Source organism: Rana temporaria, chromosome 4 (genome assembly GCF_905171775.1).
Source record: "Rana temporaria chromosome 4, aRanTem1.1, whole genome shotgun sequence".
Taxonomy (NCBI): Eukaryota; Metazoa; Chordata; class Amphibia; order Anura; family Ranidae; genus Rana; species Rana temporaria.
Genome location: NC_053492.1, coordinates 432225465 through 432241342, shown reverse-complemented (window position 1 = coordinate 432241342; position 15878 = coordinate 432225465). Strand labels below are relative to the sequence as shown.

Here is a 15878-nt window from a genome sequence, read left to right as displayed (position 1 = left end):
ACCCAGCAGATTTAGAGCTGTCACTCAAGTTACACCCTATAGCAGGGATATGCAATTAGCGGACCTCCAGCTGTTGCAGAACTACAAGTCCCATGAGGCATAGCAAGACTCTGAAAGCCATAAGCATGACACCCAGAGCCAGAGGCATGATGGGACTTGTAGTTTTGCAACAACTGGAGGTCCACTAATTGCATATCCCTGCCCTATAGAATCCTCCTTTACTTCTCTTCCTACCACTACATTAAAGGCTATATAAAGAAGAAAGGGGAGGGATGGAGTAGCTGGGCTACAAAGGACAGTAAATAAATACTCCCAGAAGAGGAGAGGGATTTGGAATGCCAAAGGAGAGGGGACTGTGCTAGAGAATCAACACTTTATGGAGTGTAAATTCCCTAAAAGGTTTATAGGCACATTGTAAGCACTTACAATACTTGATTTTTCTGTGCTTTTACCTGGTATTTTCTAAGTTGGTGACATGGTCTCTTTAAAGCAGAAATCAAGTTTATAAACAATGATGAATGAGGGGGTCCAAAAATTGTTCCTGCACAAGGGCCCTTTGGCAAAGGCACTGGGAAGAGCTTTTAATGGTAAATGCGTTTGTTAGTAGAGTTCGTCTTGTACACTATGGGGTTTATTTACTAAAGGCAAACCCACTCTGCACTACAAGTGCACTTGAAAATGCAGTTGCTGTAGATCTGAGGGGAAGAACTGAAATCGGGGGAAGCTCTGCTGATTTTATGATCCAATCATGTACAAGCAAAAATGCTGTTTGTTATTTTCCTTGCATGTCCCCCTCACTTGCAGTGCACTTGTAGTGCAAAGTGGAATTGCCTTTAGTAAATAAACCCCACTATGAGCTCTTGACACTAAGGCTCCATTCACCCCTGAGCATACTGGAATCGTGGGCGGAATTCCGTGATTCTGCCTGTGATTCCAGAATCACAGAAAAACATGAGACGCATTTGCGATACCATTATTTCTTAATGTCACGCAAATGCGGTGCGACTTTGCCGCGATCGCTGAATGACAAAATGCACAAAAGTTGTGTCAAAAATCGCAACGCCAAACACTCCTGGCTCTGTGCCAAGATTTGCTACATGAGCTTTTTTTTAAGGGTTTTTGGAGCGGAGGTAGGCCTATTCAAATGAATGGTGCAGCTCCAAAAATTCTCCACAAAAAAATTAAAAGTAAGAAAAAAATGCGGTGTATCAGCTGTTGATGCATTACGCTCAGGTGTAAACGGAGCCTTTGGCCTCATAAATTTATGCTCCATATATGCTGGATTTTTTTTGCCAGGACATGTAAGAGCGTTTTTGCACGGATGGCGTTGAACATAAATGCATTTTGCTATCATGCTCATAAGCTCTTCTTTGAATGCAGCTTTGGCAAGTTTTTTAATTAGTGTCACTTTAACCCCCTAAACCCCCCTGAAACTCAATACTTGCTTTACTAGGATAAAAAAAACATTTTGCAGCTAACATAGCAGCACCAACGTCTCAGCACCAAAATGAAATTGTTCGCTCACACTTCCTTTTAATAAATAACCTAATTAAAGCTTAGCCACCCTTTAAAATAATCAGTCATTGGTTGTTCTTCAATTCCATACACTCACAACACTCCCAAGGCTTAGAATGAAAAATTATTTTACAGGATTGTAAACTCTTAGCTTCGAACTAATAAACACCTCTTCAGTCTTTGGAAAGTGCGCGCCAGCAATCCACACCAAACAAACAATTCCCGTATTATTTTCAGAAAATATTATGTCATGTTTATATTACAATATATCCGGCTCGCTACTTCATTTCCCCGAGCGCGAGTATTGAGTAAGTATTTATTGAGTGACTGCTCAGGTAGAGTGATGGGGCTATTGTACGAAGCATGTTCCTGCCCACAAATCCCAATAAAGCTTTTATTTCTTTCACTCCCTCGTGATTGCTTTAGAGGAGTGAGGCAGCCGAGGTGACAGATTTGCAGGATGGAAGGAAATTCCTTAAGTTTTGGTGCTGCTTGTGAAATATTATTGTACAATAAAAGAGCAAAGTTGTTTAATAGAGAATTGGGAGCTGCCAGCTGCTGCTCGAAGGGTTCTGCTGTAGTCACGGACATATATTCCCAGCCCATTCCACTCAACCTCTTTTAAGAAAAAACGTAGCAGGATTTGTAGAATGGTTTTAACCAAGAATTTATAAGCCAGTGAAACGTTACTTGGTGTAACTGGTTAAAGGCACACATCAATCAGACACAGACATCTTTAATTGTTCTCCCATCATTCATCTTGTACAGCTAGCTATCATGCATTGAAAGCTAAACCTTCATCACAGGTTTTTTTTTCAGAACTTCAAAAGCTTTATTGACACTTGAGTACCTACACACCTAGCCATGCTCCTACTCCTTTGATATGTTTCACCCCAAATGGGGCTTGGTCAATAGTCATAGACCTCTATGACTACGTCCAGGGCTTTTTTTCAGGGGGAACAGTTCGGGCATCTCCAGCACTGAATGTATGCAATGACGAGTGTTGACGGGGTGTGATTGAGGGTCTACTGATGCTGGCTGCTGGGGTATCTGTTGTTGCTGGAGGGGATCTATTATTGCCTGACACTATATTGTTGCTGGTGGAGGATCTTTTGTTACTGGGGGTCAATTCTTGCTGGAAGGGATCAACTGTTTAGGAAATGGCCTACTGTTGCTGGTTGCTGGAAAGTCTATTGATGCTGTCTTCTGGGAGATCTGTTGTTGCTGCTGTGGGTCTATTGTTGCTGGGGGGGATCTATTTTATTGCTTTTCTTGTTAACATTACCAAATTCCATACAAATTACTTAGCACTACAAAATGATTCTTGGTTCTATATTCTCTAAAAGGGGTCCCACTTGGAGCTGGATGGGGGGGGGGGACCAAGGGTCAGTGCTCAGAGGTGGGTAGGGGACAGAGACACAAAGTGACCTAGAAGGGGGGAGTTCCTGCACCCCTATTCTCTGAGAAAAAAGAGCCCTGACTACACCCTATTCCAGGTGAAACACATTAGAGGAGTAAGGGCAGGATTTGGTGAAGAGCTATCTGCTTAGGTTTGCTGATTATGTACACAAGTAGCAATAATGCTTTTTGAAGTTATGAAAAACAAATGTTACAGAGGTGTGGCTTTCTCAATTTTAAATCGAGGAAGAACAGGCCCCACTGAGTCACCATCTAGGGTTAGTGAACGAGCCAAGAGCTAAAAGACTGCTGGGAGCAGAATCCTTTGTATACATTCTGGCTTTCATCGTTACTAAATTCGAATGCTAGCTGGTAGTCCTTAAGCCTAGTACACACAATGAGATTATCAGATGGATAATTGGCCATTTTTATTTTTATTTTTTGCATGCTAGCCTCCATATTGAAAACGAATAGTTTATTAAAGTGCGAAAATTCTCGCACGACAGAATATAAATTCTGAAGTGATGTGTGTATATATATATATATATATATATATATATGTATGTATGTATGTATGTATATATATATATATATATATATAGATATCTCTATATATATCTATAAATCATTAGCAAAGATACAGAAGTCATACTTTTTGTAAACACCAAAAACAATACCCTTATATGGCTTCCAATGATGACTGTTTGAAGCTTGCATGTTTTACATTACACCACTGCAAAGAATTATTGTTCAGCATAATTTAAGGTTCTGTCTACCCACAAGTTATATTTAATGAGACCTCAACACCTTACTCATCTAGGGCGTAATTAGGGGGTCTGTTTAAAGCTCTCCTCCCACCACCACCACCACCTTATACTTACCATATTATACTCCCCTTCTGCTCCTTTTAGCTGCTACAAAACACCCAATGCTGGAGCTTAGAGGGAAAGGTGATGTAATTTCCCTGTCATGTGAGAAATGCATCAGAGGAATAGGTCACACACTCCCCCAAAGATGAAAGCGTCAGGTATTTTGCAATTGAAGGAGGAGCAGCAAGAAACATTGTGTAGGACAGCATAAAGCGACAGGATCTCAAGGTATTGGGTAAAGTCTGGTGGGCCATGCCAACCCCTTGCCTCTTATGTCTTTGATATTCCAACAAAAATATCTCCTTGCTATAATCCTCAACACTTCCAGTCCACCTGGGAGTTTTGGATGTTCCCACCCATCTTTGTGTGTTCCAGCTCCTCTTGTTACTTTCTACTCAATAAATATAAACAGAGAAGCTACTCATAATGGCCTTAGCAAGTGTGCAAACCCGGGATATGTCGCCAGTAATTTCCTGAAGAGACAGAAAAACCTACCCACTCCAGCATCTACCAAAACCTCTTTTGGGTGGAATGACTCTTTTACCAATTATTTACAGTATAGTGCTATTGACATACCTGGAATATGCTTGGCCCACCCAATGATCACCACCAGCTCCCGGTCGGCCAGGTCACACAGGGTAGTGAGGGCTTTGATGTCACTGTCGGGAATGGTTGGGTCAGGCATAGCATAGATCTTCTCCGGCTCAGCCACCAGCAAATGCGAGACAATCTTGTTATCTGTAAGAAATAGACCACAGCATGGCACAATCAATAGCAAGATCTCTCTGTTTCCAAAAATACAGCAATCATCTGTGTATCATTGAGCCTGAGAACCTCCCATACATCATAAAGCGATATCAGAGAACCACGCTTCCTGAAAGACAGAGTTTAAAAATATCACCGTGAAAGCCGCAGTTTATTAAACATTCCAAATAACTCTGCGTGCTGCCATACATCTTAGGTTGTTTTTTTCTACAAGCATCTGAGTTATTAGGAAATCATCTGCTTTATTATCTAGGAGCGATGCAATACAAAACCTAAAAGAAATTACATAGAAAATCCTACTTTTCAAAGTAAATGATAATATGTTGAAAGGGCAAGCCTATTTAAAATTGATTGATCAGTTTTTGGTGGTTGTTGGGAAGATCAGTCATGCAGCTGCAACTATCCTAATTGCTTTATAGAAATGTGGAGAAGAGAGCACAGGCTGGGTAAAAACATTGCTAGACAGCCTGGGACAGAAATGAGGAGATAAAGGTTGTCCTTTAAGACTGTGTTAAAAACATTGTTTTATGTGTGTGCACTTTATTACATATACCTGTAATTTGAAATTGTATATTATATATATATATATATATATATATTATATTTTTTATATATATATAACAGTCCCCTTTTTCAAAGTGACAGACTTTTGTCCATGAAACATTGGTGCAAACAAACTCATCTTATTTGGATCAATGTTCTTGCTAATATGTGCTTTTTCAAATTTATCATGGTACCATCATAGGCCATTCACCTGGATGTTTGAGGATGGGGTATGCATTCGGGCCATACTGGTACAGTTGAGGTTTATATTGCTGTTCTTTGATTTACTCACTCTATTTGTCCTATTAAACACACTTTCATTGGGGTTTAAAGTGATAATAAATCCAAAACTTTGAGTTGTCAGCAGAAAATAAATAGAAATCAAATCTCCCAATGGGGACACCTGTTCCAGTGACAACTGTATTAAATTGGCAATACACTATTAGATTTTGCAAAAACAAAATCTAACAAATTCCTACATCCACTCTTTATAGCATCCTCTGGCTAGGCTATTGTAATCAGACAACCACTAGCTGTCATAATACTTTAAAGTGGATGTAAACCCAGTCTCATCCTTTCTAAACTACTGCCAAAGTGCCATAGGATATAGATGCCTCCTGCATGTATCCTTACCTGTCAAATGTCTCCCCTCTGTCTGTTATAAGAACTGAAAAACTGCAGATTCTGTGGGTGGGTCTGTTGTCTGGAGCTCGGTGGGTGGAGTTGTGATGTCAGTAGACTTCCCGCCCACCTCTATACTCCCCTTGTCAACATGCATTTTCTCTTGTGTATTCCTTACACTAAATTCTGCTATGATCACTAACATCCTGTCAAAATCCAGAAAAGTAACCACATGACTTCAGAAAAGGAGTGGGGGTGGGAATTAAAAAATAATGCCTGTCTCAGACTAGTTCATGAGATATGTAAATAACCTGTCCCTCAAAGCAAGGGGGAGGATTTGACAACGTTTTTCTCTGTCACGATTTATCTCACTGAACAATAAAAGAAAATTGCTCAGAGTTGGATTAACTCTGTGTGGCAAGACTGGGCACAGATGATAGGAAATCTTATACTCTAAATTGTGCCAGCAAAAAAAAAAATGGGTTTGTATCCACTTTAACTCTCATGAAATCTACTTATCAATTGAATTTGTTTATTGTGTTACCTGAGTTATTTCAAAGATATATACAATATATCAGACTTTCTGGATTTTGAGTTTTGGGGCCCATTTAGGTACCAAGAGTAGCACCATCAGTGCCATCAATCCCCAGACCCATTGGTTTGACATTTTACTATATTGGGCCACTGAATATTGTTTTTCCATGCACCACTCTGATACCTATTCTGAACATGCTTTTTTATGCTTTTTTTATTTTTTTACTGGTTTGCTTTAATCACCTGGGAAGATTTTTAAAAAGAATTATACCTCCTACAATATTCAAATAAAATTGAGGTGGCTCAGCTGTGCTTAATCTGCCACAACTCCATCTAAATCTACCTAAATATGTGTGTATCTGGGTATTTAGGCTGAAAACTATTTATTTCTCTCTACAAACCACAAAACTAGCAATCTTCCCACCATAACAAGACATGCTTATACAGTATATCTCATTACAAAACAAGGTAGCATTCTGTTTAACATTACAAAGACAACTGGAATGGATGCTAGTCATTCAGGGCAACATCCTTTTATTGATTATATCTAAAACATTTGCAAAAATCATGGAAAAACAGACATAAGTGCATTAGTGGAATGGCCCTAGGACAGCTCTGTATCAGATGGCATTACATACATACATTTATAGAATACACAAAATATAAAGAGAAGGCCTTTACGTGTCATATCTAGTGTTGTACTAGCTATGAAAGGTATACATCCACGTCAGAAGGCTCTCCTAGTATCATGTGACTGCTGCACTGGTGGAGATCATGGTTTATGTATAACTTGAGGGCAGGCAATATACAGCCAATCTACAATTTGGGTTGACCACCCAAAATTTCTATTTCATTTTTTTGTAGATGATGGAGAGTAAAATTACGTAACAAATTCTCTTATTTATTGGGGATTGTATTAGTGAGATTCCTGCACTGAGATCTTGATTATGCACATCTGATGGGCCCATTATGAGGGGTCTCTGCTCTCCTTGATGGATGTTTTATATTATGGAGAATATAACAGGAGTAGGTGGGATGCACAAAGGCGGGCAGAGACACCAACATCTCACAGGCCGACAGGAACAGTCAAGGATTATGGTGGGGAGATCTCACTGTATTCATGACATATAAGAAGTCAGGAGCTGACTCAGCTCACCAGGCTCCATTGTTAGTTAAAATATTAATTTGACATGGACTGAACCTTTAGGTTATATACATAGCCTATGGTAAAACACATTTCTTGGTAACACAGAACATTTACATATACTGCATGCCTAAAGGTCAGGTCTATTGTATTATACTGTGCATTGGGGGTGCCATCCAATCTTTCTCATCCAATGATCCATGGAACCCTAGTTTTCCGCCAGAGGTTTCTATAGGTTCCATGAGCAATGAGCTTGTTATATCGCTCAGATAAGTATCCACTGACACCATAATCTTTATTTTTTTATATCTGTAAAGGGAATCCTTCCTGAAATAACTAGTGCAATGACTCCCAATGACTACCAAGATAAGGGGGCCCTTCTCCCAATGACTACCAACAAAAGGGGACCCTTCTCCCAATGATTACCACAATGAGGTCTCCCCTCTCCCAATGATTACCAACATAAGGGCGCCCTTCTCCCAATGATTGCCACAATGAGGTCTCCCCTCTCCCAATGACTACCAATATAAGGGGGCCATTCTCCCAATGATTACCACAATGAGGTCTCCCCTCTCCCAATGACTACCAACATAAGGGGATCCTTCTCTACTGACCACAAATAAATGAGGGGGCACTTGACTAATCACCAATGTGAAGGAACTCTATACTTTTCATGGTCTGCAATTCTTTTTCTGGCCATTATTATTATTATCATAACTACGTCATTCATATTTGTCATTATTATTACTGAAAATTACTAGCAGAGTTTCCAAGAGGCATGACAGTTTTTCTAATAGTTCCTCCTTGTTAAAAAAAAAAAGGTTGTGCTTGAGGTTAAGATTATAAACACTGACAATTTACATACTGTAAAATAAAAAGTGATTTTGATGTGATAACATAAAGAGTGCATGTCTTGAAACTACAACTTTGGCAGCAAAGTGTTTTTTAAATATTTTTTTAAGCTGTTGGCAAACATGCAGGGCCTTTCGTTGCAAACTAGTGCGTATCATCATAGCCACCAGTATCACCCAGATAGCCAGAACTATACACATATTTTATAGCATCCTATCTAGTACTTTAGCAGAATATTGTCTGGAATGTCTTTAGCTGTGTACATAAAAATTCTTCCCCTACCTTCATGATCTTTTTCCATATGTCTATACATTTAACAGTTGCATATATCTTAATGAACTATATCAATAACTCTAACATATTACACAAGTTGGCTCTTAGATGAGTTCTTTTTAGAAGAATTGGCTATCCCACTTAGTGAAGAAAACAGCAGACAGATAATGAAGCAGAACCTGCAATGTGCAATAAATCCTCATTTTCCAGACAAAAGAGAATGACATAATTAGGCAGCTCACAAAATGATTCAGAACATTTATTGTTAAGTTGAGCTTAAAACAATCAAAGTCTTTCACAAAGGAAGCTTTTTTTTTTCAGGAATAAAAATATATGATCGCTGTTTTAATGTGAATGATTGACTTTTACTGAAATGAGATACACACAGGGTGGAATACACGATCGTCTGGGGTAACTGTGCAGTCAAGGATGTTCCCGCAACCCATGTATAGGTGTACAACACAGAGATGTGCTGACAAGCCTCTTTTAGAACTTCATTATATTTAAAGCTGGAGCCGCAGGACCACCTTTCACCTGCAGGTAGTGCTGCAAGCAAAATTTGAAATTGCGGCATTTGGTCCCTTTCGGTCTCAGGGTAATGCAACAAAGCAGGGTGAATGTTCGGTGATGTTGGAAAATATCTTTGCAAGTAAATTTTGCAATGTGAATTTTATTTTAGGACACAGGGATGTCCATTACATTACAGCAGGCCCTATTTCCTATTAATATGCCATCAAATTGAAGCCACAACCTCTCCTCAGGCTGATGGAGCCATCAGACCGCTGGAATTAAGGGCACTGAATAGCCATAAGCATTGTTACTAGGGAAGAGAGGCTTATTTAATGTTTTCCTAATTGGAATCAATAAATTCCACTTTTCCGCTGTGCCTATTCTGTGCACAAACAATCACTGAGAAAATGCAGGAAAATCTTTCAGTCCCAGCACATTAGAGAGAAAAAATATATTAATGATGGCACAGATAAGTCAAGTTTACATAATATATCCGCCGTACAGGCAAAAGAGGCACATGCCTAGGGTACAGCAGCTTGCAGAAGTAATGTGAAGATTGTTTAATACCTGTAATTCTAAGACTTTTTTTAATTAAAAGATAAGGGGATAGTCTTTTATATTAAGTAATAAGCTAGCACTATATCTAAATATTAATTTACCTGTAGATTAAAAAAAAAAAAAAAGTTTATATGAGATTTTAGCAATTGTGTTTACCTCTGTTTCGATCAGTTATAATCATCCAAATTCTTTAAACATTATAACATAATTCTCCCTGGTGTGGAAAAAGCCTCTTGAGGGGGGAAGGGGGCGAGCAGGATTGTCTGGACACTCTCTACTTTGCAGATAGAGAAAGGAGCTGTGTGTAAGTGAGCATCCTGACACTCCTGCTCGCCCCCTCCCCCACAAGAGGCTTTCTCCACACCAGGGAGAAAGCCTCGCATTACAGTGTGTAGATACAGACAGAAGAACAGGAAGTGAGGATTTCTCAGAAGAAATAAGGACATTTAAAAGCAAAATGGAAGGATGAGGTAAGTGAAGGAGGACTGCACTAAGGTAAAGGAAGCTATTCAGACAAAAACATTTTTACTTTTACAACCCCTTTAAGAAGTTCTACCCATCCAACTTTCAAGAACATTATAGCATAATATGCAAATTAAGGATTCCCAAGATCTCAAAGATGGTACCTTTGGATCACTGTAGCATGTATACTTTTGTGTGAAGGGCCTATCTGATTAATGTGCTACTGTATAAAACTTTGCTGAAAGTGCTCCACAGCAATACTGAGAGCCTGGTTACTATAGTGTATCAGTTGCATGTTTCCATATAACATTTATATTAGATCATGTTTACAAGATGTTTAGAACTAGGAAAAAACTCAGATAATTAGATGGGTTTGTGGTGTAATGGTTTGTGAGTTGGATGTCTGACACATTTGACATAAAACATAGCTAAAAGTGTTCACCAGGAGTACTGAGAGCCTGGTCACTATAGTGCACAAGTTGTGTTTTAAAGTAAGATATGTATTTATTGGATCGTTTTTCCAATATGTTTAGAGCCTGGCAAAAAAAAAAAACTTTCTAATTGTATAGGTTTGTGTCATAATGGTTTGTGAATTGCCTGTCTAGCTCATTTGACATAAACCACAGCTAGAAGTTCCCTGCATGAACATTGAGAGCCTGGTTACAATATTGCACCAGTTGTATGTTTCAATTTAAAATATTAGATCTTGTTTACAAGATGTTAAAAACTGGGCAAAAACCCAGATAATGTGATGTACACACGATCAGGCTTTTGCCCGGCCAAACTCACATCAGAATTCAGACGGAATTCCATTGGAGTAAAAGAGAACATGTTCTCTATCTAAACTCCGATGTAATTCCTCAGAATACTCAATGATATTACTCCGATGGGGCATACACTTGGTCGGAATTTCCGATGGAAAAAGGCTTTATAGTTTGTGAGTTGCCTCTTAACTCATGTGACATAAAACATAGCTAGACGTGTTCAGCAGGAGTACTGAGAGCCTGGTTATTATAGTTCACCAGTTGCATGTTTCAACATATGAGATATATACATATATATACATATACATATACACATATATTCAATATTTTTTTGCAAAGAAAGATAATTTAAAAGGTTTGTGAGTTGCCTGTCTAGCTCATTTGACATAAGATGCAGCTAGAAGTGCTCTGCAGGAATACTGAGAGCCAATTGTACGTTTCAACATACTGTAAGGTTTATATCAGATCATGTTTAGAAAAAAAAAACTGGGCAAAAACACAGATTATTTGATAGGTTGGCTTCAGTAATGGTTTGTAAATTGCCTCCTGACTCGTGTGACATAAACTATAGCTAGAAGTGTTCAACAGGAGTACTGAGAGCCTGGTTACTATAGTGCACCAATTGCATGATTTAACTTAGATATACCTGTATATCAGGCAGTGTTTACAATATATAGACAGATAATTAGTTAGGTTTGCTTCAATAATGGTTTGACAAATGCCTGGTTTATCTTCATCAAGTACAGCTTAGTGAAATTGGAGTAGTTATCTCCTTTATGCTATTGTAACACACTGCTCCACGGTAATCTCAACTTCCAAAACACGGACATCAGAGACGACTGCCCGCCTCGCTTTTAATCACTTTTTCATACATGACACTGACAACAATGACAAAACTCAACAGGAAAAAAAAGAGGGTAATCTCTGCATCACGAAATCCAACGAAATTAAATGCCCCTAATGAAATTAAGCATTACGGTTTATTACATTTTATAGTATTATCGGAAAGTTTTCATTATAATGCATCAAATCTGCTTAATGCAACCCTAAAATGTATTTACAGAATGGTGGAACAGCTTAGTCAAACGCAGCGCCGGATGCCAGATTGGACAATTGAAGGTATAATCAGCATAATGTTTTTTGGAAAGGCAAAGGGAATCCATGCCATATGTTCACTTAAGCCTTAATGTTATGTAAAACTGGTTGTTTTTTCTTTGATAAAGCTAAAATGTCCTTTTGCATACAGTTTAAAATCTGTTATGTTCATAATAGCTGGGCCTTACGAGTTTTGTGTGTGCTTCCAGCCCTACAGAATTTGGAAATCACCCCTTTTTGTTACAGAGGGGAATAGATTTTGTGGGATTCCGGTACTGGTTATTAAAATGACAAAGCACAGACATGTGAACCATTGCTAGTGTAATGTTTAAATAGGAATTTCAATAAAATAGAACTTTCAGTTGTAATATACTGTATGTCTTCTTCGTAATAGGAATACTGCTAGAAGATAAAGACCTGTCTCAGAAGCCTTTGATTGAAGCTCCTTTTCTCTGATTCAGAGACCATTTACCAAATCAATGACACCACTAGGTAAGAGCCACAAGATTCCGTTGAATCTCGTTGAGCTGCTAAGGTGAAATTCGCTTAAAAAAAGTCAACAGTAGGAAACAGTAATGCCGTGTACACACGATCTGGCTTTTGCCCGACCAAAAGATCATCGGAATTCCGACGAATTCCATCGGAGTAAAATAAAACATGTTCTATATTTAAACTCCGATGGAATTTCTCCAATGGGGCATACACACCATCGGAATTTCCTATCGAAAAAGTCAGTCAGACTTTTTCCATCGGAAATTCCGATCGTGTGTACGCGGCATAAGAGTTGTGGGAGACCCAGGAAATCAATGCTATTAAAAGTATCAATTTGGGGGATGATTTCTCATGAGTAGAGCAGTGTTTGGCAGTGTGGTCACGGGAAATGTTAGTATCCACACTCTTCTTTTACAAGTATGCATTTCCTGGGTCATTTAAAACCATTTTTGTAAGAATAAAAACCCTGTGTTGGTGGTATGACCTATGCCAAGGAGTTTTCAGCTAGAGGATCTTGGGGGACAGATGTCAAGAAACTCTTTGGAGAGCTAGTAAGCTAGTGTTCTGATGTCGACCCCCCCCCCCCCAAGATCTTCTCCACCGAAACAGACTTTGTGAACAATGCCTCAGCATAAGCAATGTAACCTGAGTCTACACCAATGCATCATTCCAATTATATGTTTTTGACTGTTTAAAAAAGGTTTAGATATATTTTTACTATACTTTAGGTTAGCCTTAACTACAGACAGGATATAATACATTTAGTATGAAAATATAAACAGGGACATACCTGTCGATCTTCTGTTAGAATAAACCTTATCACAGTTACAGTATGTCTAAAATTACCAGGTTGGTGACAAGTGAGTATACTAGGAGCATTTATTCCTGCAGAACAGAGATTTCCAGCTTCACCTAACATAATCTGACTGCTGCCTAATTATGTACACCTCGGATCCAGAGGGTCTAGAGGGACATTTTTCAGCACCACACAATCTGTTTTTCCATGAAGTATTGCATGCACAGAGACAGACTACTTACATGGCTTTTTGGCTGGCTGGACAAGTTGAGGATTAAGATACGGGCTGTTCTCTGCGTCTATCCTGCGCTTGTACTTCTGTCGGCCTCCACGCACTCTGTCAAGACGTACACCTGAAAAAGATACAGTAATCATGTTTAGTTTCCACATAGATCCAAAACATAACATTTATATTCTGATGCAAGCTGTTCTTCCAGAGATCCACAAGTTGTTATTTGAGATACACAATGTTCTAGTGATATTACCTCAAATCTGATTCTGTACATATAAATATCAATAATAGCATCAACATCCTATGAAGTCCAGTCAAATTTGAGGTTACATATGCTATAAGCCCTATTGAAGATTTAGGTCCAAACCCTAAAATGTGTTGGCTCTGTTTTTCCACCATTGATTTAAGTAAAAACTTTTCTGGACTCTATGAACTTCAGTCTGGACCTTTACTGCTTTCTACAAATTTGGACTTCCCCCAGGACCCCACTGTTGTTGAGAGCACTCTGATGTATGTGAGAAATGAGTCAGCTTAGTCAATAACATGGACAATTACAACACTGGATATACAAATAGGAGATATAGCACCTCTTATTCATTACTAGGTTAAAAAAGATTGTTTGTCTCCCTTCTGCTCAGACCATCACTCCTCCCATAACCACACCTAAGTAACCACACAACAAGTTAAGGTTGAATGGCCATAGCAGTCTATATTAACAAACTGTAAAAGTTACCAATAAAAACTGTAGAGAAATTTAGTCAAAAAGTCCTGGTGGTCATCATAGAAGAGAGTACCTGCATCCAACATAAATAGGCCTCCAGCCACAACAACCGTCAACTCCGAGACAACAAACACAGATACAACCATACAAACTACTGGGAGCCGTACCTAAAACGTGTCCCTAAACTGTACATTTGTGTCCCATACTGACCTACAAGGACCTTGTACCCACCATGAATCAACCACACAACCCGAAATAACCCACCAAAAAAACAATGAGCCAAGGTATCAGGAACAAAGGGCGAGAGAGCGGCAAGTTTTTCCTAACTCAGCTCCCTTCTGACTGAGTCTATCCTGGAACCCTGTGGCTGACCACCCCTCGCAGATCCACCCATTAAAATTAACCCAACAATCAGTTAATTGTTTGTACTGTAACTATATTTTCTTTTAAAATTAGAAGAACACTTACCAATGGCCCTAGGACGCTTGCTACCTAAATACTTTATCATAAAATGGGCTTCTGGGAGCAGGACCGCAGCTCCTCCATATCCTCCCTCCCCAATCCTCCCCTCTCAACTGTATTTCACCCCCCCTATTTCTTCTGTCTTTCCCCCTAAAGTTCTCACGTTTTAGTGTTTATTTCAATATTACAGTGTCAGTTGTTTAATAGGCTCACATATTGTGGACCATGGATAGTTTGGTCCTCTGGGGGTCCGCCCGCACAGGGCGAGAGTCGCCCCCCCCCCCGATAGCTGGATGGGGGTGAGCTCTTCCCAGTGGGTGGAGCACCGGACAGCCGGAAACATAAAAAGACTATTAGGCCCCTGTCATGACTTGTACATTGCTTATTATAATACTTTAGCTATCTGGCACACACCTTAAGGGCTCATTGGACAATGTTGATAAGGCAGGTGTGATCTATGTTATGCTAATTGATCAATGTATGGCTCCCTAATGGCTAATGGCTTTGAATACTGTACAAAAATGCGCTGAGATTCTATTTTATTGTTTTGAAAATCTTTAATAAACATTATTGAAACACAAACTTAGAAAAACACCTCCTAGACCCAAGTCCCTTTTAAAGCCTGTCATGCCTGCCCTCTGTCAATGTTTTTTCTTTTCTTTACCCCGGGCCTAAGCTTTATCTTAAGTGCCCTTTTTGCTGTCCTAGCGGGGATACAGACAAAAATAAAAACCTGAGGTTCTAACCCTTCCCTATTCTATTAAAAATGAAAAATTGTGCTTTAGATACACAAATACACACAAATACACAAAATATTGAACACGTCTAAAGACTTAAGAAAAATGGTGATCAGCGCGACTACTTGAACGTCCGACTCTAAAGGTAAAACCAATAAAGTGTGTGTAACGTGCAAATTACATAAGTGCATTAGTGCAACAGTCCACACTAGAACTAAATCCAAAGGGAAGGTCTTTACAATCCCAGGAACCCAATTGGGCAATGAAAGTTCTTCTAAATACGGTAATATGTAGTGGGTGTCACCATTCACATATCAGATGATTCTTCTATGGGTTGTCTTCTTAATATTAAATGCTCAGTCCAAAGACTGTTACTGCTATGAGCTGTACACCTATCAATCATATCATGCTAGATTGATTCCAGGAGACCTTTTATTCAATACACGAGAAAAATCACCCATGGCAACTGACAAAAGCTGAAAAATCACACTGCAGAGCGATGAATGATGACAGAAAGGTCATTAAATATAAGGGA

The 15878-nt window shown here is 39.0% G+C and overlaps 1 protein-coding gene across 5 annotated transcripts in view; it reads right to left on the bottom strand.

Moving 5' to 3' along the window:
- ESRRG (estrogen related receptor gamma) overlaps window positions 1-15878 on the bottom strand; it is a 304078-nt gene that overhangs the window by 59262 nt on the left and 228938 nt on the right. For all 5 annotated transcript variants that reach the window (XM_040351445.1, XM_040351443.1, XM_040351446.1 and 2 more), the window contains 2 exons: window positions 13434-13544; window positions 4359-4520 (listed from right to left, as the gene is read on the bottom strand). In XM_040351445.1, coding sequence (XP_040207379.1) covers window positions 4359-4520; window positions 13434-13544 — 273 coding nt within the window. The remainder of the gene's footprint in view (window positions 1-4358; window positions 4521-13433; window positions 13545-15878) is intronic.